Genomic DNA, 17,438 nt, shown 5'->3' on the forward strand with positions numbered 1-17,438 from the left:
ATGGGTTTACTGATACACCATCCAAAATGGAATTAAAAACTTCACCGTGCTTAAAGGGATATTCAATGTCTGCTTAAAAAAATACATCTACCAATAGGTTCCCTTCCTTGTGAGGCATTGGAAAATATTACGGGGTATTGTGTGTAGGCCAAACACATAAAGTCTCAATTTAATCCATTTCATTTTCAGGCCTTCAACACAACAAAATGTGGAAAAAGTGAAGGGGTGCGAATACTTTTAATGACAACTAAACTCATGCATTAGCATCATTCATATGATCTGATCTATTGATTGGTTATTGCCATAGTATATTCATTTATATAGGTCAATGATATGAACTTGCAGAACCATAATCGACTAGACTGGATAGTGTACAGCAGCTACATCAGATGGAGTGTTGACGATTTTGTGGTGACGTAATTTGGTATATGGGTCCCACGGACAGAGGGGGTAAGCAGCCAGTGATCCACCGGCATCATGGCTTCCACATTGGATATGAAGTGTTTTTAGCACACCCTAGAAGAAAATAGCCATTCATTGTTGAAAATCTGAGCCCATTCTAGTCTCATATTGGGACTGAGGGTCCGTGTCGCCCTCTTCTCTCCCTCGACCGCCTCTAGAAGGAGGATCTTCAGTGTTTTTATTGTGAGTTTTCATCCATAAATCGTGGAAGATGGCCGACGTACCGGCGGAGTGCACCATCAAAGTGATGTGCCGTTTCAGGCCCTTGAATAGTTCAGAAGTGACCAGAGGGGACAAATACATACCTAAGTTTCAAGGGGAAGACCATGTGGTCGTCGGGGTAAGTTTGTTTGTCATATTTATTTTGTCTGCAAACGAGTGTCCTCTGTGACAGTCTGCGCTGCGCCATTGACACGGTGATCGGCTCGGCCAGCAGTGTCACTAGTGTGTTAGCGTAGCTAGCTAGCTGGCTAACTGACCTACCTGTCCACCCGCATCAGCTGTGTAGCGTTAAACGTTAGCACTAAGCTAGTTCACCCACACCATCACCGATCGGAAACAGGACACTATTGATTGCTAGCCAGTCACGTTTGTATCGTTAGCTAGCTGTATTTCTCTGCTTTACCGAGTCAACTTTTGTCGTCGCAATGAACTAATCTTGCCGTGTCAGGTAACGTTAGCTACTGTAGCTGGTCAGTCAGCTGTCATCCAACAACAACAATGACAGGCAAGTGCTAGCTAACTTTAGCTAGCTAACTACATTACCAACAACATGAGCTAACGTTGCGTTCAAAATAAATACTCATCATTTTTCAGTTAACACTCAACACCTGCTGGGAGTTCATCTCTAGCTATCCAGCTAACTTTAGGCCAGCTGAGATGGCAGTGGCAGATTATCTGGCCTAAAGTTAGCTACACCCAGACGCAAAGATGGTGCAGAATTTGACTAGTTAGCTACTGTAACTGTTTCATCAACAAGATCACTGACAAGCCAGCTCCGATGACCGCCGCTGGGCCCAGTTGATTTATTTAGTCAAACCAAGACTGTTGTGCGGTACGTTACAAGACTAGAGTAGCCAAGTGCGGTACTGTATGAGGAGCAGAATTTACAATTTAGACACAACACATTTAATTAACTCATAACCACTGTTACATTAGTAGATGTTTGTACGGTCTGTAGCTACAATGTCTGTTAATGTTGTTATAACGGCGGGTAGTGACATACATTTCTTCAAATGAGTGTAGTGCACTTAGGTAGCTACATCAGTTATTATCTCTGAAAATATCAGGTTAAAGTTACCACCACTGGCCCATTACTAAGTGGATTCAGGAAATGGCAGTTTGTTTGTTTTCTGTAGTCATCTGTCTGCACTCAAATGTCACTATATTCTCTATGTAGTGCACTACTTTTGACCAGAGCTCTATGGGGTGTATATAGGCAATAGGGTGTCATTTGGGACATGCCCTTGACACCAGATAAGGATAATTAAATGGGTTCCACTCTGTTATGACAAAAGAAGGAAATGCCTTCCACACAAAGGGGTGCTTGAAGTTTAAAAAAAAAAGTTTTATATTGTTCTCTCTAGACATAATCCCTTTCCTTGATCTGTGGGGAAATTGGTTTAAAAGAACTGTCTGTACATGTCATATCATGCCATCTTTTCATATTTGCACTGTAGGCCAGAAGAGAATAAGCGCTAGATGAGGTATGACCACCTTTAGTCAGTGTTCAGACAGAGCCATGGACTTTGATTCCCTGGTCTGGACACACCTCACCAACGCCAACATAATGAAGTCTAGAAAGGTTTATATAGTAGGCTACAAATAGCAAGCCGTTGTAGTTCTGTAACTTATTTGCACTGAGTGCATGTCCTTGCACATCTTCATCTTCAACTTCCCCTTTTACACTCTCGAGTGGTGCGGCGGTCTAAGGCACTGCTTCTCAGTGTAAGAGGCGTCACTACAGACACCCTGGTTCGAAACCAGGCTGTATCACAACCGGCCGTGATTGGGAGCCCCATAGGGCGGCGCACAATTGGCCCAGCATCGTCCGGATTTGGCCGGTGTAGGCCGTCATTGTAAATAACAATTTGTTCTTAACTGACTTGCCTACTAGTCAAATAAAAAATGTAAAAAACAACACAGTAAGTTTGTATATTTTAAATGTGGGTAGTACATACCACCACTATACAAAACACTACTATACAATATCACGCTTGTAGGACTTGGCCTAGATTTGACTTTGTACGGGTACCCTCTGTATATAGCCTCACTACTGTTGTTTTATTGTTGCTCTTTGATTATTTGTTATTATTCTATTTTCAATTTAAATGTTTTCTTTCTTTCTTTTTGACTATAGTTTATTTTAGTAAATACTTTCTTAACACGTATTATTCTTAAAACTGCATTGTTGGTTAAGGGCTTGTAAGTAAACATTTCACTGTAAGGTCAACATCTGTTGTATTCAGGGCATGTGACAAATGAAATTTGATTGAAGACTGAATAAAGAATGACATCATCATTCATGGGAAACACATTATGATGACATCATGGCCATTGGCCATTGAAAGGGATGGTCAGTGGGGATATATAGTATATATTTGGGCCAGGTGTGGATCTGAGCTGGCATAATGGAACCTGGCCCATTTGCCTATATCATTCAGCCACAAAGTTGGAAGACAATAATCTATTATAGCGATAGAAAGTGATGGCTGTCTCCAGTGCTTGTTTTTGTTGACATTTTCAGGGCTTGTGATGTCATTACTTTCCCAGCGTATTATCAGAGCTTAGACCTCTCTCTCTGTCCAATCAGAGCTTAGGCCTCTCTGTCTCTGTCCAATTGCGCGCGCACACACACACACACACACACACACACACACACACACAGCTGGCCCCCTGGGTAATCCCCTTGTCTTTCTCCTGGCAACCAGCTGTTCCACCAATCAGAGAGAGTTCTGTTGGGTGCGGCTGTGTGCTTCCTCTGGGTTGGTGGGACTGTCTAGTGATTATTATTATTATAATGCCTGTTTATTTCACGGATGCACCTATCCAGGGTGACTGACTCTAACTCACTTAGCTCATATTTTGTATCTATTTGAAACAATCCACTGTATAAATATAAAACCTCAACGGCAACATCTGTCCACTCCCTAGGCTTGGGACAAGTACCACACAGACAGTTATCTCTGCTCTGATGTTCTTGGCACAGTGCAAACCAGGGGAGCTGAGATGGTGGGACAGATGATGCTTACACCTGGAACCTTGAACATACTGTATTTTTTTACTTCTCTCAGTCCTGATAGGCAGTCCTGAACCTTAACCAGTCAACTATTCAGAACCAGGATGTAGTCTCGACAATCTCAGTCAGCTTGGTACAGCACTGGAGATGGAAGAAACTAAACTAACAGTCTTCCCTCCAGTCTCCGAGGAGACAGAGAGAGAGAGAGAGAGTAGTTGACTAGATCTAGAATAGAAAATGCAGGGGTGAATTATTCAGGCTTCTATTACTGCCCTGACTGTCAGTCCTGCTGCTGGTGCTGCTCACGTAGAGAGAGCGATCACGTCAGCCTCCCAGGGTAGGATGCTGTCACATGATTCCACCATCTCCATACAGCTATACATGCACGCACGCACGCGCACGCACGCACGCACGCACGCACGCACGCACACACACACACACACACACACACACAGCACCGTGAGAGTGTGCTACTTTTAGATTCAGCAGTGGAAACTAACAAAAGATAGGTAGAGGAGGGAGGGAGGGATGGAAGAGGAGGGAGGGAGGGAGGGAGGGAGGGAGGGAGGGAGGGAAGAGGAGTGAGGGAGGGGAGGGAGGGGAGGGAAGAGGAGGGAGGGGAGGGAAGAGGAGTGAGGGAGGGAGGGAGGGAAGAGGAGTGAGGGGAGGGAAGAGGAGTGAGGGAGGGAGGGGAGGGAGGAAGGGAAGAGGAGTGAGGGAGGGAGGGAAGAGGAGTGAGGGAGGGAGTGGAGGGTAGAGGAGTGAGGGAGGGGAGGGAAGAGGAGTGGAGGGAAGAGGAGTGAGGGAGGGAGTGGAGGGAAGAGGAGTGAGGGAGGGGAGGGAAGAGGAGTGAGGGAGGGGAGGGAAGAGGAGTGAGGGAGGGAGGGGAGGGAGGGAAGAGGAGTGAAGAAGAGATGAGAGAGAAAGGCTTCCACTATCAAATCACATTTTATTGGTCACATACACATGGTTAGCATGTTAATGCAAGTGTAGTGAAATGATTGTGTTTCTAGTTCCGACAGTGCAGTAATATCTAACAAATTCACAACGACTACCTTATACACACAATGTAAGGGGAGGGAATAAGAATATGTACATAAAAATATATGGATGCGCGATGGCCGTGCGGCATAGGCAAGATGCAATAGATGGTCTAAAATACAGTATATACATATGAGATGAGTAATGTAGGATATGTAAACATTATTAAAGTGCCGTTATTTAAAGTGACTAGTGATACCTTTTTTAACTCCATTTATTAAGTGTCCAGTGATTTTAGTCTGTATGTAGGCAGCAGCATCTCTGTGTTAGTGATGGCTGTTTAACAGTCTGATGGCCTTTAGATAGAAGCTATTTTTCACTCTCTCGGTCCCAGCTTTGATGCACCTGTACTGACCTCGCCTTCTGGATGATAGTGGGGTCAACAGGCAGTGGCTCGGTTGGTTGTTGTCCTTGATGATCTTTTTGGTCTTCCTGTGACATCGGGTGGTGTAGGTGTCCTGGAGGGCAGGTAGTTTGTCCCCGGAAATGCGTTGTGCAGACCGCACTACCCTCTGGAGTGCCTTGCGGTTGAGGGCGGTGCTGGTGCCGTACCAGGCGGTGATACAGCCCGACAGGATGCTCTTGATTGTGCATATGTAGAAGTTTGTGAGGGTTTTAGGTGACAAGCCAAATTTCTTCAGCCTCCTGAGGTTGAAGAGGTGCTGTTGCGCCTTCTTCACCACACTATCTGTGTGGGTGGACCATTTCAGTTTGTCCGTGATGTGTACGCAGAGGAACTTAAAACTTTCCACCTTCTCCACTACTGTCCCGTCGATGTGGATAGGGGGGTGCTCCCTCTGCTGTTTCCTGAAGTCCACGATCATCTCTTTTGTTTTGTTTTGTTGACGTTGAGTGAGAGGTTATTTTCCTGACACCACACTCCGAGGGTTCTCACCTCCTCCCTGTAGGTTGTCTCGTTGCTGTTGGTAATCAAGCCTACCACTGTAGTGTCGTCTGCAAACTTTATGATTGAGTTGGAGGCGTGCATGGCCACGCAGTCATTGGTGAACAGAGAGTACAATAGAGGGCTGAGAACGCACCCTTCTGGGACTCAGTGTTGAGGATCAGCGAAGTGGAGACGTTGTTTCCTACCTTCACCACCTGGGGGCGGCCCGTCAGAAAGTCCAGGACCCAGTTGCACAGGGCGGGGTTGAGACTCAGGGCCTCCAGCTTGATGATGAGCTTGGAGGGTACTATGGAGTTGAATGCTGAGCTATAGTCAATGAACAGCATTCTTACATAGGTATTCCTTTTGTCTAGATGGGTTAAGGCATTGTGCAGTGTGATTGCGTCGTCTGTGGACCTATTGGGGCGGTAAGCAAATTGCAGTGGGTCTAGGGTATCAGGTAGGGTGAAGGTGATATGATCCTTGACTAGTCTCTCAAAGCACTTCAGGATGACAGAAGTGAGTGCAACGGGGCGGTAGTAATTTAGTTCAGTTACTTTAGCTTTCTTGGGAACAGGAACAATGGTGGCCATCTTGAAGCATGTGGGGACAGCAGACTGGGATATGGATTGATTGAATATGTCCGTAAACACACCAGCCAGCTGGTCTGTGCTCTGAGGACATGTCTATGGATGCCGTCTGGGCCGGCAGCCTTGCGAGGGTTAACACGTTTAAATGTTTTACTCACGTCGGCTGCAGTGAAGGAGAGTCCGCAGTCTTTGGTAGCAGGCTGTGTTGGTGGCACTGTATTGTCCTCAAAGCAGGCAGAGAAGTTGTTTAATTTGTCTGGGTGCGAGACGTCGATGTCCGCGACGGGGCTGTTATTCCTTTTGTAATCCGTGATTGTCTGTAGACCCTGCCACATAGGTCTCGTGTTTGAGCTGTTGAACTGCGACTCTACTTTGTCTCTATACTGATGCTTTGCGTGTTTGATTGCCTTGTGTATGGAATACACTGTTTGTATTCAGTCATGAGTCCAGTTGCCTTGCCATGATTAAATGCTTTGGTTTGCGCTCTCAGTTTTGCGTGAATGTTTCCATCAATCCACGGTTTCTGGTAAGGGAAGCTTTTAATGGTCACAGTGGGTACAACATCTCCAATGCACTTCCTAATTAACTCACTCACCGAGTCAGCGTGCACATCGATGTTATTGTCCGAGTGTACCCGGAACATATCCCAGTCCATGTGATCGAAGCAATCTTGAAGCGTGGAATCCGATTGGTCAGACCAGCGTTGGATAGACCTAAGAACGTGCGCGTCCTGTTTTAGTTTCTGCCTATAGGAGGGGAGCAACAAGATGGAGTCATGGTCAGATTTGCCGAAGGGAGGGCAGGGCTTGTATGCGTTGCGGAAGTTAGAGTAGCAGGCGTCCAATGTTTTGCTCAAGCGGGTACAGCAATCAACGTGCTGGTAGAAATTAGGCAGCCTTGTTCTCAAATGAGCTTTGTTTAAATCCCCAGCTACAAAAAATGCAGCCTCAGGATATATGGTTTCCAGTTTACATAGAGTCCAGTGAAGTTCTTTCAGGGCCGTCGAGGTATCTGCTTGGGGGGATATACACGGCTGTGACTATAATCTAAGAAAATTCTCTTGGAAGATAATGCAGTCGGCATTTGCTTGTAAGGAATTATATGTCAGGTGAACAAAGGGACTTGAGTTCTTGTATGTTGTTATGATTACACCATGACTCGTTAATCATGAGGCATACACCCCCGCCCTTCTTCTTACCAGAGAGATGTTTGTTTCTGTCGGCGCGATGCATGGAGAAACCTGGTGGCTGTACTGACTGACAACGTATCCCGAGTGAGCCATGTTTCCGTGAAACAGAGAATGTTACAGAGAATGTCTCTCTGGAAGGTCCTAATTTCGTCCACCTTATTATCTAGAGATTGGACATTGGCGACTAAATATGCTAGGAAGCGGTAGACGGTGTGCTCGCCTTCTGAGTCTGACCAGTAGGCCGCTCCGCTTCTCCTGCAGCGACCTTGGTGTTTTTGGTCGGCCTCTGAGATTAGATCCCATGTCCAGGGTGGAGATCCAAACAAAGGTTCCGCTTCGGGAAAGACGTATTCCTGGTCGTAATGTTGGTAAATTGACGTCGCTTTTATATCCAATAGTTTTTTGCTTAATAACACTTAAGGTTTTCTGGGCTAAAAATGTAAGAAATAATACATAAAAAAATGAATTACTGCATAGTTTCCTAAGAACGTGAAGCGAGGCGACCATCTCGCAGCACTATGATTTTAAACTGGGTATATACTTTCCAGGCAGTTATTACCATTCTATTGCCTAGTAAATACAGAGTCTATAGGGGGGAGGGAATCCAGTTGGCTAAAAGCACTTCCACCCCCTGGGGCTGTTTATTCTGCACTCTGGGTGATCTTGTATTTATCACTGGCCTGATCAATAGACGTGTTTGTACATTCGAGACAAATCAGATTTTCCCAAGGCAGACCAAGAAGCCAGTAGTAGTGTCTGTGAAAGACATCACTTATAAATACTAGAACAATGGTTTCACTGTGTCATCTCCACTGAGTAATAATTACTCTTTCAGGCTGCAGTGTAGTGGAGGTAAAGGAGCACTGCCTTCCAGACTCATGAGAACTTTGAACTTGGGCTGTACTACTGATAGTGAGGACAGGCCCAGCCTAATGTTGTCAGTACTGCAGCCTAATGTTGCCAGTACTGCAGTGTAAGTCTGGCTAGGTTGTGTTGTGGCTGGCTGTGCCCCATCTTGTGACTGATCAGTGGGTCAGGTCAGGTGATGTCCTGTACGGATAACTCTGTGGTTCTGAGTAGTGAGCAGTGTTATAGCTGCTGTCCTGAATAGAGAGGTTCCTCGAAGCACAAACCCACATTTGCCTTTCGCTGTTCTACTGTGCTGCATTGATGTACAGCACCAGTCAAAAGGTTTGGGACACCTACTCATTCTAGGGTTTTTCTTTATTTTTAATATTTTCTACATTGCAGAATAATATTGAAGACATCAAAACTATGAAATAACAAATATGGAATCATGTAGTAACTAGAGGTCGACCGATTATGATTTTTCGACGCCGATACTGATTATTGGAGGACCAAAAAAAGCAGATACCGATTTAATTGGCCGATTTTTACATATACAGTTGAAGTCGGAAGTTTACATACACCTTAGCCAAATACATTTAAACACAGTTTTTTTTTCAATTCCTGACATTTAATCCTAGTAAAAATATCCACATACTTTTCCTTCCTCATGATGCCATCTATTTTGTGAAGTGCACCAGTCCCTCCTGCAGCAAAGCACCCCCACAACATGATGCTGCCACCCCCGTGGTGTTCTTCGGCTTGCAAGCCTCCCCCTTTTTCCTCCAAATATAACGATGGTCATTATGGCCAAACAGTTCTATTTTTGTTTCATCAGACCAGAGGACATTTCTCCAAAAAGTACGATTTTTGTCCCCATGTGAGGTTGCAAACCATAGTCTGGCTTTTTTATGGTGGTTTTGGAGCAGTGGCTTCTTCCTTGCTTAGCGGCCTTTCAGGTTATGTCGATATAGGACTCGTTTTACTGTGGATATGGATACTTTTGTACCTGTTTCCTCCCGCATCTTCACAAGGTCCTTTGCTGTTGTTCTGGGATTGATTTGCACTTTTCGCGCCAAAGTACGTTCATCTCTAGGAGACAGTGCATGTCTCCTTCCTGAGTGGTATGACGGCTGCGTTGTCCCATGGTGTTTATACTTGCGTACTATTGTTTGTACAGATGAACATGGTACCTTCAGGCATTTGGACATTTTTCCCAAGGATGAACCAGACTTGTGGAGGTCTGCAAAAAAAGGTCTTGGCTGATTTCTTTTGATTTTCCCATGATTTCAAGCAGAGGCACTGAGTTTGAAGGTAGGCCTTGAAATACATCCACAGGTACACCTCCAATTGACTCAAATGATGTCAATTAGCCTATCAGAAGCTTCTAAAGCATGACATCATTTTATGGAATTTCCAAAGCTGTTTAAATGCACAGTCAACTTAGTGTATGTAAACCTCTGACCCACTGGAATTGTGATACAATCTGTAAACAATTGTTGGAAAAATGACTTGTTTCATGCACACAGTAGATGTCCTAACCCACTTGCCAAAACTATATTTTGTTAACAAGACATTTGTGAAGTGGTTGAAAAACAAGTTTTATTGACTCCAACCTAAGTGTATGTAAACGTCTGACTTCAACTGTATTGTAATAATGACAATTACAACAATACTGAATGAACAATGAACCCTTTTATTTTGACTTAATGCATAAATAAAATCTATTTAGTCTCAAATAAATACTGAAACATGTTCAATTTGGTTTAAATAATGCAAAAACACAGTGTTGGAGAAGAAAGTAAAATTGCAATATGTGCCATGTAAAAAAGCTAACGTTTAAGTTCCTTGCTCAGAACATGAGAACATATGAAAGCTGGTGGTTCAATATTCCCAGTTCTTTAATATTCCCAGGTAAGAAGTTTTAGGTTGTAGTTATTATAGGAATTATAGGAATATTTCTCTCTATACCATTTGTATTTCATATTCCTTTGACTATTGGATGTTCTTATAGGCACTTTAGTATTACCAGTCTAATCTCGGGAGTTGATTAAGCTTGAAGTCATAAACAGCGCTGTGTGTCAAGCAAAGAGCTGCTCTCAAACGCAGTAAATTGCTGTTTGAATGAATGCTTACGAGCCTGCTGCTGCCTACCACCGCTCAGTCAGACTGCTCTATCAAATATCAAATCATAGACTTAATTATAATATATACACAGAAATTACAAGCCTTTGGTACGGTAAATACGGTAAAATCCGGAAACTATCATTTCGAAAACAAAACGTTTATTCTTTCAGTGAAATACGGAACCGTTCTGTATGTTATCTAACGGGTGGCATCCATCAGTCTAAATATTCCTGTTACATTGCACAACCTTTAATGTTATTTCATAATTATGTAAAATTCTGGCAACCAAATGACGGTCTTTGTTAGGAAGAAACACAGTTCACAACGAGCCAGGCGGCCCAAACTGCTGCATAAACCCCGCCTCTGCTTGCACTGAACGCAAGAGAAGTGACACAATTTCCCTAGTTAATATTGCTTGCTAACATGTATTTATTTTAAGTAAATATGCACTTTAAGTAAATATATACTTCTGTGCATTGATTTTAAGAAAGGCATTGATGTTTATAGTTAGGTACATTTGTGCAACGAATGTGCTTTTTTTGCGAATGCACTTTTGTTAAATCATCACCCGTTTGGCGAAGTTGAATTAGGCAGTGATCTGATGATAAATGAACAGTCACCGAATTGATTATGTAGTTAACTAGTGATTATGTGAAGAATGATTGTTTTTTTTACAAGATATGTTTAATGCTAGCTTGCAACTTACCTTGGCTCATTGCAGCCACAAGGTCCTTTTGATGCTGCACTTGCGTAACAGGTAGTCAGCCTGCCACGCAGTTTCCTCATGGATTGCAATGTAATATCAATTGGCATCCAAAAAGGACGATTATCGATTGTTATGAAAACTTGAAATCGGCCCTAATTAATCGGCCATGTCGATTAATCGGTCAACCTCTAGTAGTAACTGAAAAATTGTTAAACAAATCAATTGTAGGATTTTTAATGAATTTATTTGCAAATTATGGTGGAAAATAAGTATGGCTGGCATGGAGGGTCACCGGGGGTTTATTAGTGTGTGTATGTGCAGCTGATCACAGTGATGTTTTAACACTGATATGGTGTCCCATGAGGCTCAGTTGGTATAGTATGGCACTTGCAACTTCTCTGAATATTATTATTATTATTATTTAACCTTTATTTAACTAGGCAAGTCAGTTAAGAACACAGTCTTATTTACAATGACGGCCAAACCCGGATGACGCTGGGCCAATTGTACCTTTAGATAGCTCATCTGCAGCGTATAGCCCCTTACTGTGGGACACTATATGCTGAGTCTTATGATGGAATAGGAAATTGAATGTCAGACAGACAGTTGTGAAACTTATTCTCTAATTTCGTTTTCTCTCTCTGTCTCTCTGTCTCTCTTTGTCTCTCTCTGTCCCTGTCTCCTCCCTGTCTCTCTGTCTCTGTCTCTCTGTCTCTGTCTCTCTGTCTCTCTGTCGCTGTCTCTCTGTCTCTGTCTCTCTGTCTCTGTCTCTGTCTCTGTCTCTGTCTCTGTCTCTCTCTGTCTCTCTCTGTCTCTCTCTGTCTCTCTCTGTCTCTCTGTCTCTGTCTCTCTGTCTCTCTGTCTCTCTCTGTCTCTCTCTGTCTCTCTCTGTCTCTCTCTGTCTCTCTCTGTCTCTGTCTCTCTGTCTCTCTGTCTCTCTCTGTCTCTGTCTCTCTCTGTCTCTGTCTCTCTGTCTCTCTGTCTCTCTCTGTCTCTGTCTCTGTCTCTCTGTCTCTCTCTGTCTCTGTCTCTCTCTGCCTCGCAGAGCAAACCGTTCCAGTTTGACAGAGTGTTCCAGCCCAATACGACACAGGAGCAAGTATACAACGCCTGCGCCCAGAAGATCGTCAAAGGTGAGCTCTGCTCAGACATGGTTTATGAAGACTCTGCTCTACTGTAGATGTTTGTTAACCCCTAAGGTCGATGTCCGCGCCCCTGCATAAATCTAATTAGCATAATACAAAAATCCCCATTTAAAATGCGTCAGTTTAAGCAGGAGATATGTTTTTTTTTTTGCATTGCGTCTCAATCCACCACATCCACCATGTCTCACTTCCACATCTTCGGTGAAAGCTGACAGAGCTCGAGCGGTGTTTGTCAGACCATGAGACATCCCCCCAAAAAACGGTTCTCTCACAAAATCGTCTGTAGCGTCTGAACAGTTTAGCTTACAAACTATTATGAGATATGAGACTCACACAAACACGACGATGTTCTCCGTTGTACTGTACGACACTCACAAGCGTCTTGGGACTCGTCTGAAGTCGATCTGCCAACTTCTGTCTGTAGCATCCCAACATTTTGGGCTACACAGTAATAATACACTAATATACATCTGTGCAAAGGTGATCTCTCCCTCAGATCAGTCCACGACTGACTATCACGAACACGTCCATGTCGGCTGTGTTGCTCTAGGACGCCCACAGGCCTCACAAGACTCATCTGGGTCCCTCGGTACCAGTTGAAAAAATGCATGAAAGTATACTGTATATGGAGACTGTTTACTGCCCAAAGTATTGGGTTAAATACATGTAAATAGAACCCGCAGAGTTCCTCTGTCCAGTGTCTGTGTTCTTTTGCCCGTCTTAATCTTTTATTTTTATTGGCCAGTCTGAGATATGGCTTTTTCTTTGCAACTCTGCCTGTAAGGCCAGCATCCTGGAGTCGCCTCTTCACTGTTGATGTTGAGACTGGTGTTTTGCAGGTACTATTTAATGAAGCTGCCAGTTTAGGACTTGTGAGGCGTCTGTTTCTCAAACTAAACACTCTAATGTACTTGTTCTCTTGCTCAGTTGTGCACCGGGGCCTCCCACTCCTCTTTCTATTCTGGTTAGAGCCAGTTTGCGCTGTTCTGTGAAAGGAGTAGCACACAGCGTTGTACGAGATCTTCAGTTTCTTGGCAAATTTCTCGCATGGAATAGCCTTTATTTCTCAGAACAAGAATAGACTGACTAATTTCAGAAGAAAGTCTTTGTTTCTGGTCATTTTGAGCCTGTAATCGAACCGACAAATGCTGATGCTCCAGATACTCAACTAGTCTAAAGGAGGCCAGTTTTATTGCTTCTTAATCAGAACAACAGTTTTCAGCTGTGCTAACATAATTGTGAAAGGGTTTTCTAATGATCAATTAGCCTTTAAAAATGATAAACTCGGATTAGCTAACACAACGTGCCATTGGAACACAGGAGTGATGGTTGCTGATAATGGGCCTCTACGCCTATGTAGATATTCCATTAAAAATCAGCCGTTTCCAGCTACAATAGTCATTTACAACATTAACAATGTCTACACTGTATTTCTGATCAATTTGATGTTATTTCAATGGACAAAAAATGTGCTTTTCTTTCAAAAACAGGAACATTTCTAAGTGACCCCAAACTTTTGAACTGTAGTGTATGTGTGTGTATTTCTGTGTGTGAGTGTATTTCTTTGTGTGAGTGTATTTCTGTGTGTGTGTGTGTATTTCTGTGTGTGTGTGTGTATTTCTGTGTGTGTGTGTGTGTGTGTGTGTGTGTGTGTGTGTGTGTGTGTGTATTTCTGTGTGTGTGTGTATTTCTTTGTGTGAGTGTATTTCTGTGTGTGTGTGTGTGTGTGTATTTCTGTGTGTGTGTGTGTATTTCTTTGTGTGTGTATTTATGTCTGTGTGTGTATTTCTGTCTGTGTGTGTGTTTCTGTCTGTGTGTGTATTTCTGTGTGTGTGTGTGTGTGTGTGTGTATTTCTGTGTGTGTGTATTTCTGTGTGTGTGTTTGTATTTCTGTGTGTGTGTTTGTATTTCTGTGTGTGTGTGTGTATTTCTGTGTGTGTGTGTATTTCTTTGTGTGAGTGTATTTCTGTGTGTGTGTGTGTGTGTATTTCTGTGTGTGTGTGTGTATTTCTGTCTGTGTGTGTGTTTCTGTCTGTTTGTGTATTTCTTTGTGTGTATTTCTGTGTGTGTATTTCTGTCTGTGTGTGTATTTCTGTCTGTGTGTGTGTTTCTGTCTGTTTGTGTATTTCTGTCTGTGTGTGTGTATTTCTTTGTGTGTGTATTTCTTTGTGTGTGTGTATTTCTGTCTATGTGTGTGTGTGTATTTCTTTGTGTGTGTGTTTCTGTCTGTGTGTGTATTTCTGTCTGTGTGTGTGTGTGTGTATTTCTTTGTGTGTGTGTTTCTGTCTGTGTGTGTATTTCTGTCTGTGTGTGTGAGTGTGTATTTCTTTGTGTGTGCATTTCTGTGTGTGTGTGTGTTTGGGTACATTTACATCTTGGATTAACATTGATTCCTCTTCTTCTTCCAGATGTTCTGGAGGGGTACAACGGGACAATATTTGCATATGGACAGACGTCATCCGGCAAAACCCACACGATGGAGGGAAACCTTCATGACACAGACGGGATGGGGATCATCCCCAGGATAGTACAGGACATCTTTAACTACATCTACTCTATGGACGAGAACCTGGAGTTCCACATCAAGGTAGCTACTGGCTAGAGCTCTACTACATCAGAACATAGAGTTCCACATCAAGGTAGCTACTGGCTAGAGCTCTACTACATCAGAACATAGAGTTCTACATCAAGGTAGCTACTGGCTAGAGCTCTACTATATCAGAGTTGAATTGCTTTACAGTAGCTAGTTGAAAGACATTCAGTAGAATCACTTTAGTTGACAGGGTTTTAAAACCTGTTGATTTGTCTCTCTGGATACTTTCTAATGAGACACTCCTCTTATTTTCCAGGTTTCATATTATGAAATTTACTTGGACAAGATTCGGGACCTCTTGGATAGTAAGTCTTAAGCAGAGTGAACACAGCATGTGTCCTAAATGGAAGGCCTATTACCTACGTAGTGCACTACTTTAGACCAAAGCCCCATGGGCCCTAGTTAAAACTAGTGCACTACGTAGGGAATAAGGTGCCATTTAGGACACGTCATGTATAGCGTGCCTCTACTCCTGGCTTGTGGCCATGCTGGTGTGTATAATTGGCTAGTTTACATCGCTGTCTGTTAAAAGGAGTTGATTGATGAAATGTTGCCTGTTGAAACAGGAAAGGGTGGATAGTGGTGTTCAGGACGTCAGCTGGAAATGTTGTTACTGATATTAGAATGAATAGTCTGTTCATGTTTGGACTGAAGAGAAAGAAGGTCTGCATTGTGCCTCTGTAAACATGGTGTATTTGTATCGGTCGTTAAGGACGATACACCCAGTTTGAGCATGAGGTTTCTTCACACACACACAATGATACTTAAATGGCTAGTTCAATCTCCATTTAGACGGGCTTTCTGTTGTGGCTCCATAACTATCCAGAATAGTCCACAGGAAGAGTGTCTAACTCATTCCATTGAGGGCCTATTGCATGCAGGTTTTTGTGTTTTTTCCCTTCAGTTAAGACCTAGACAACCATGTGAGGCGAGTTCCTTACTAATTAGTGACCTTAATTCATCAATCAAGTTCAAGGGAGGAACGAAAACCCGCAGACACTCGGTCCTCCGTGGAATGAGGTTGACATCCCTGGTCTAGAGTCTTGACTATGTTGCATGTTTCCTTCTCTCCAGTGTCAAAGACCAACCTGTCAGTGCATGAAGACAAAAACAGAGTTCCCTATGTCAAGGTGAGTCTTTAGTCCAGAAATGAACTAAACGTCCTCACTGAGTTACTCACCCAGTACACTGTCTGAGTTAAGACTGCAGCCACCTAATAACATAAAACATGGTGTCACCTGACATAGACAATGTAGCGATTCCCTATGAAAAGACAGGCTCTGAAGCTACTCAACTGAATGCATGCACCACTCTAACTCTCTTAGGATAAAAGTGACTCCTTAAAGCCATTTATATCACTCTAACTCTCTTAGGATAAAAGTGACTCCTTAAAGCCATTTATATCACTCTAACTCTCTTAGGATAAAAGTGACTGCTTAAAGCCATTTATATCACTCTCTCTTTGGATAAAAGTGACTGCTTAAAGCCATTTATATCACTCTAACTCTCTTATGGTAAAAGTGACTGCTTAAAGCCATTTATATCACTCTAACTCTCTTAGGATAAAAGTGACTGCATAAAGCCATTTATATCACTCTCTTATGATAAAAGTGACTGTTTAAAGCCATTTATATTACTCTCTTAGGATAAAAGTGACTGCTTAAAGCCATTTATATCACTCTAACTCTCTTAGGATAAAAGTGACTGCTTAAAGCCATTTATATCACTCTAACTCTCTTAGGATAAAAGTGACTGCTTAAAGCCATTTATATCACTCTAACTCTCTTAGGATAAAAGTGACTGCTTAAAGCCATTTATATCACTCTAACTCTCTTAGGATAAAAGTGACTGCATAACGCCATTTATATCACTCTAACTCTCTTAGGATAAAAGTGACTGCATAAAGCCATTTATATCACTCTCTTAGGATAAAAGTGACTGCATAAAGCCATTTATTTGTGTTATTACATTAAGAGTTGATAAGATGGTCCAGTGTCATCACATCATAGGTTTTCTTTCTCCCCAGGGATGCACTGAGAGATTTGTCTGCAGCCCAGAGGAAGTCATGGACACCATTGATGAAGGCAAATCTAACAGACATGTAGCAGTTACAAGTAAGAGTCTGCCATAAGGTCCATCCCAAATGGCACCCTATTCCCTTTATAGTGCACTACTTTTGACCAGGGCCCCATTCCCTTTATAGTGCACTACTTTTGACCAGGGCCCCATTCCCTTTATAGTGCACTACTTTTGACCAGGGCCCCATTCCCTTTATAGTGCACTACTTTTGAGGGCTCTGGTCGATGAAGGGAATAGGGTGCTTTTCAGACACAACCAGTCTCTATTTGTGTGTTATTATTCTACCTGCCTGATCAGCGCTGATCCCAGATCTGTTGTCTTGTCTCAGACATGAATGAGCACAGCTCCAGAAGTCACAGTATTTTCCAGATCAACGTGAAGCAGGAGAACACTGCTACAGAGCAGAAACTGAGCGGAAAGCTCTACCTCGTCGACCTGGCTGGAAGTGAAAAGGTAGGAAAAGACTATCTGAGGTTAGCTTATTGCAGGTTCTGGAATAAAACAGTGAAAAGAGAAACCTGCACACTGGTCCTGTT

At 43.0% G+C, this 17,438-nt stretch overlaps 1 protein-coding gene across 2 annotated transcripts in view; it reads left to right on the forward strand.

Moving 5' to 3' along the window:
• The first annotated feature begins 443 nt into the window (after positions 1-443).
• Positions 444-17,438, forward strand: part of LOC139387474 (kinesin-1 heavy chain-like) — a 41,533-nt gene continuing 24,538 nt past the window's right edge. The window contains exons 1-7 of one of the 2 annotated variants that reach the window (XM_071133710.1): positions 444-802; positions 12,131-12,218; positions 14,639-14,817; positions 15,080-15,128; positions 15,898-15,953; positions 16,850-16,937; positions 17,231-17,355. In XM_071133710.1, the coding sequence (XP_070989811.1) occupies positions 674-802; positions 12,131-12,218; positions 14,639-14,817; positions 15,080-15,128; positions 15,898-15,953; positions 16,850-16,937; positions 17,231-17,355 (714 nt within the window). In that variant the 5' untranslated portion in view covers positions 444-673. The remainder of the gene's footprint in view (positions 803-12,130; positions 12,219-14,638; positions 14,818-15,079; positions 15,129-15,897; positions 15,954-16,849; positions 16,938-17,230; positions 17,356-17,438) is intronic. The other variant, XM_071133709.1, reaches the window with a different exon arrangement.

This window comes from Oncorhynchus clarkii, chromosome 28, assembly GCF_045791955.1.
Source record: "Oncorhynchus clarkii lewisi isolate Uvic-CL-2024 chromosome 28, UVic_Ocla_1.0, whole genome shotgun sequence".
Lineage (NCBI taxonomy): Eukaryota > Metazoa > Chordata > Actinopteri > Salmoniformes > Salmonidae > Oncorhynchus > Oncorhynchus clarkii.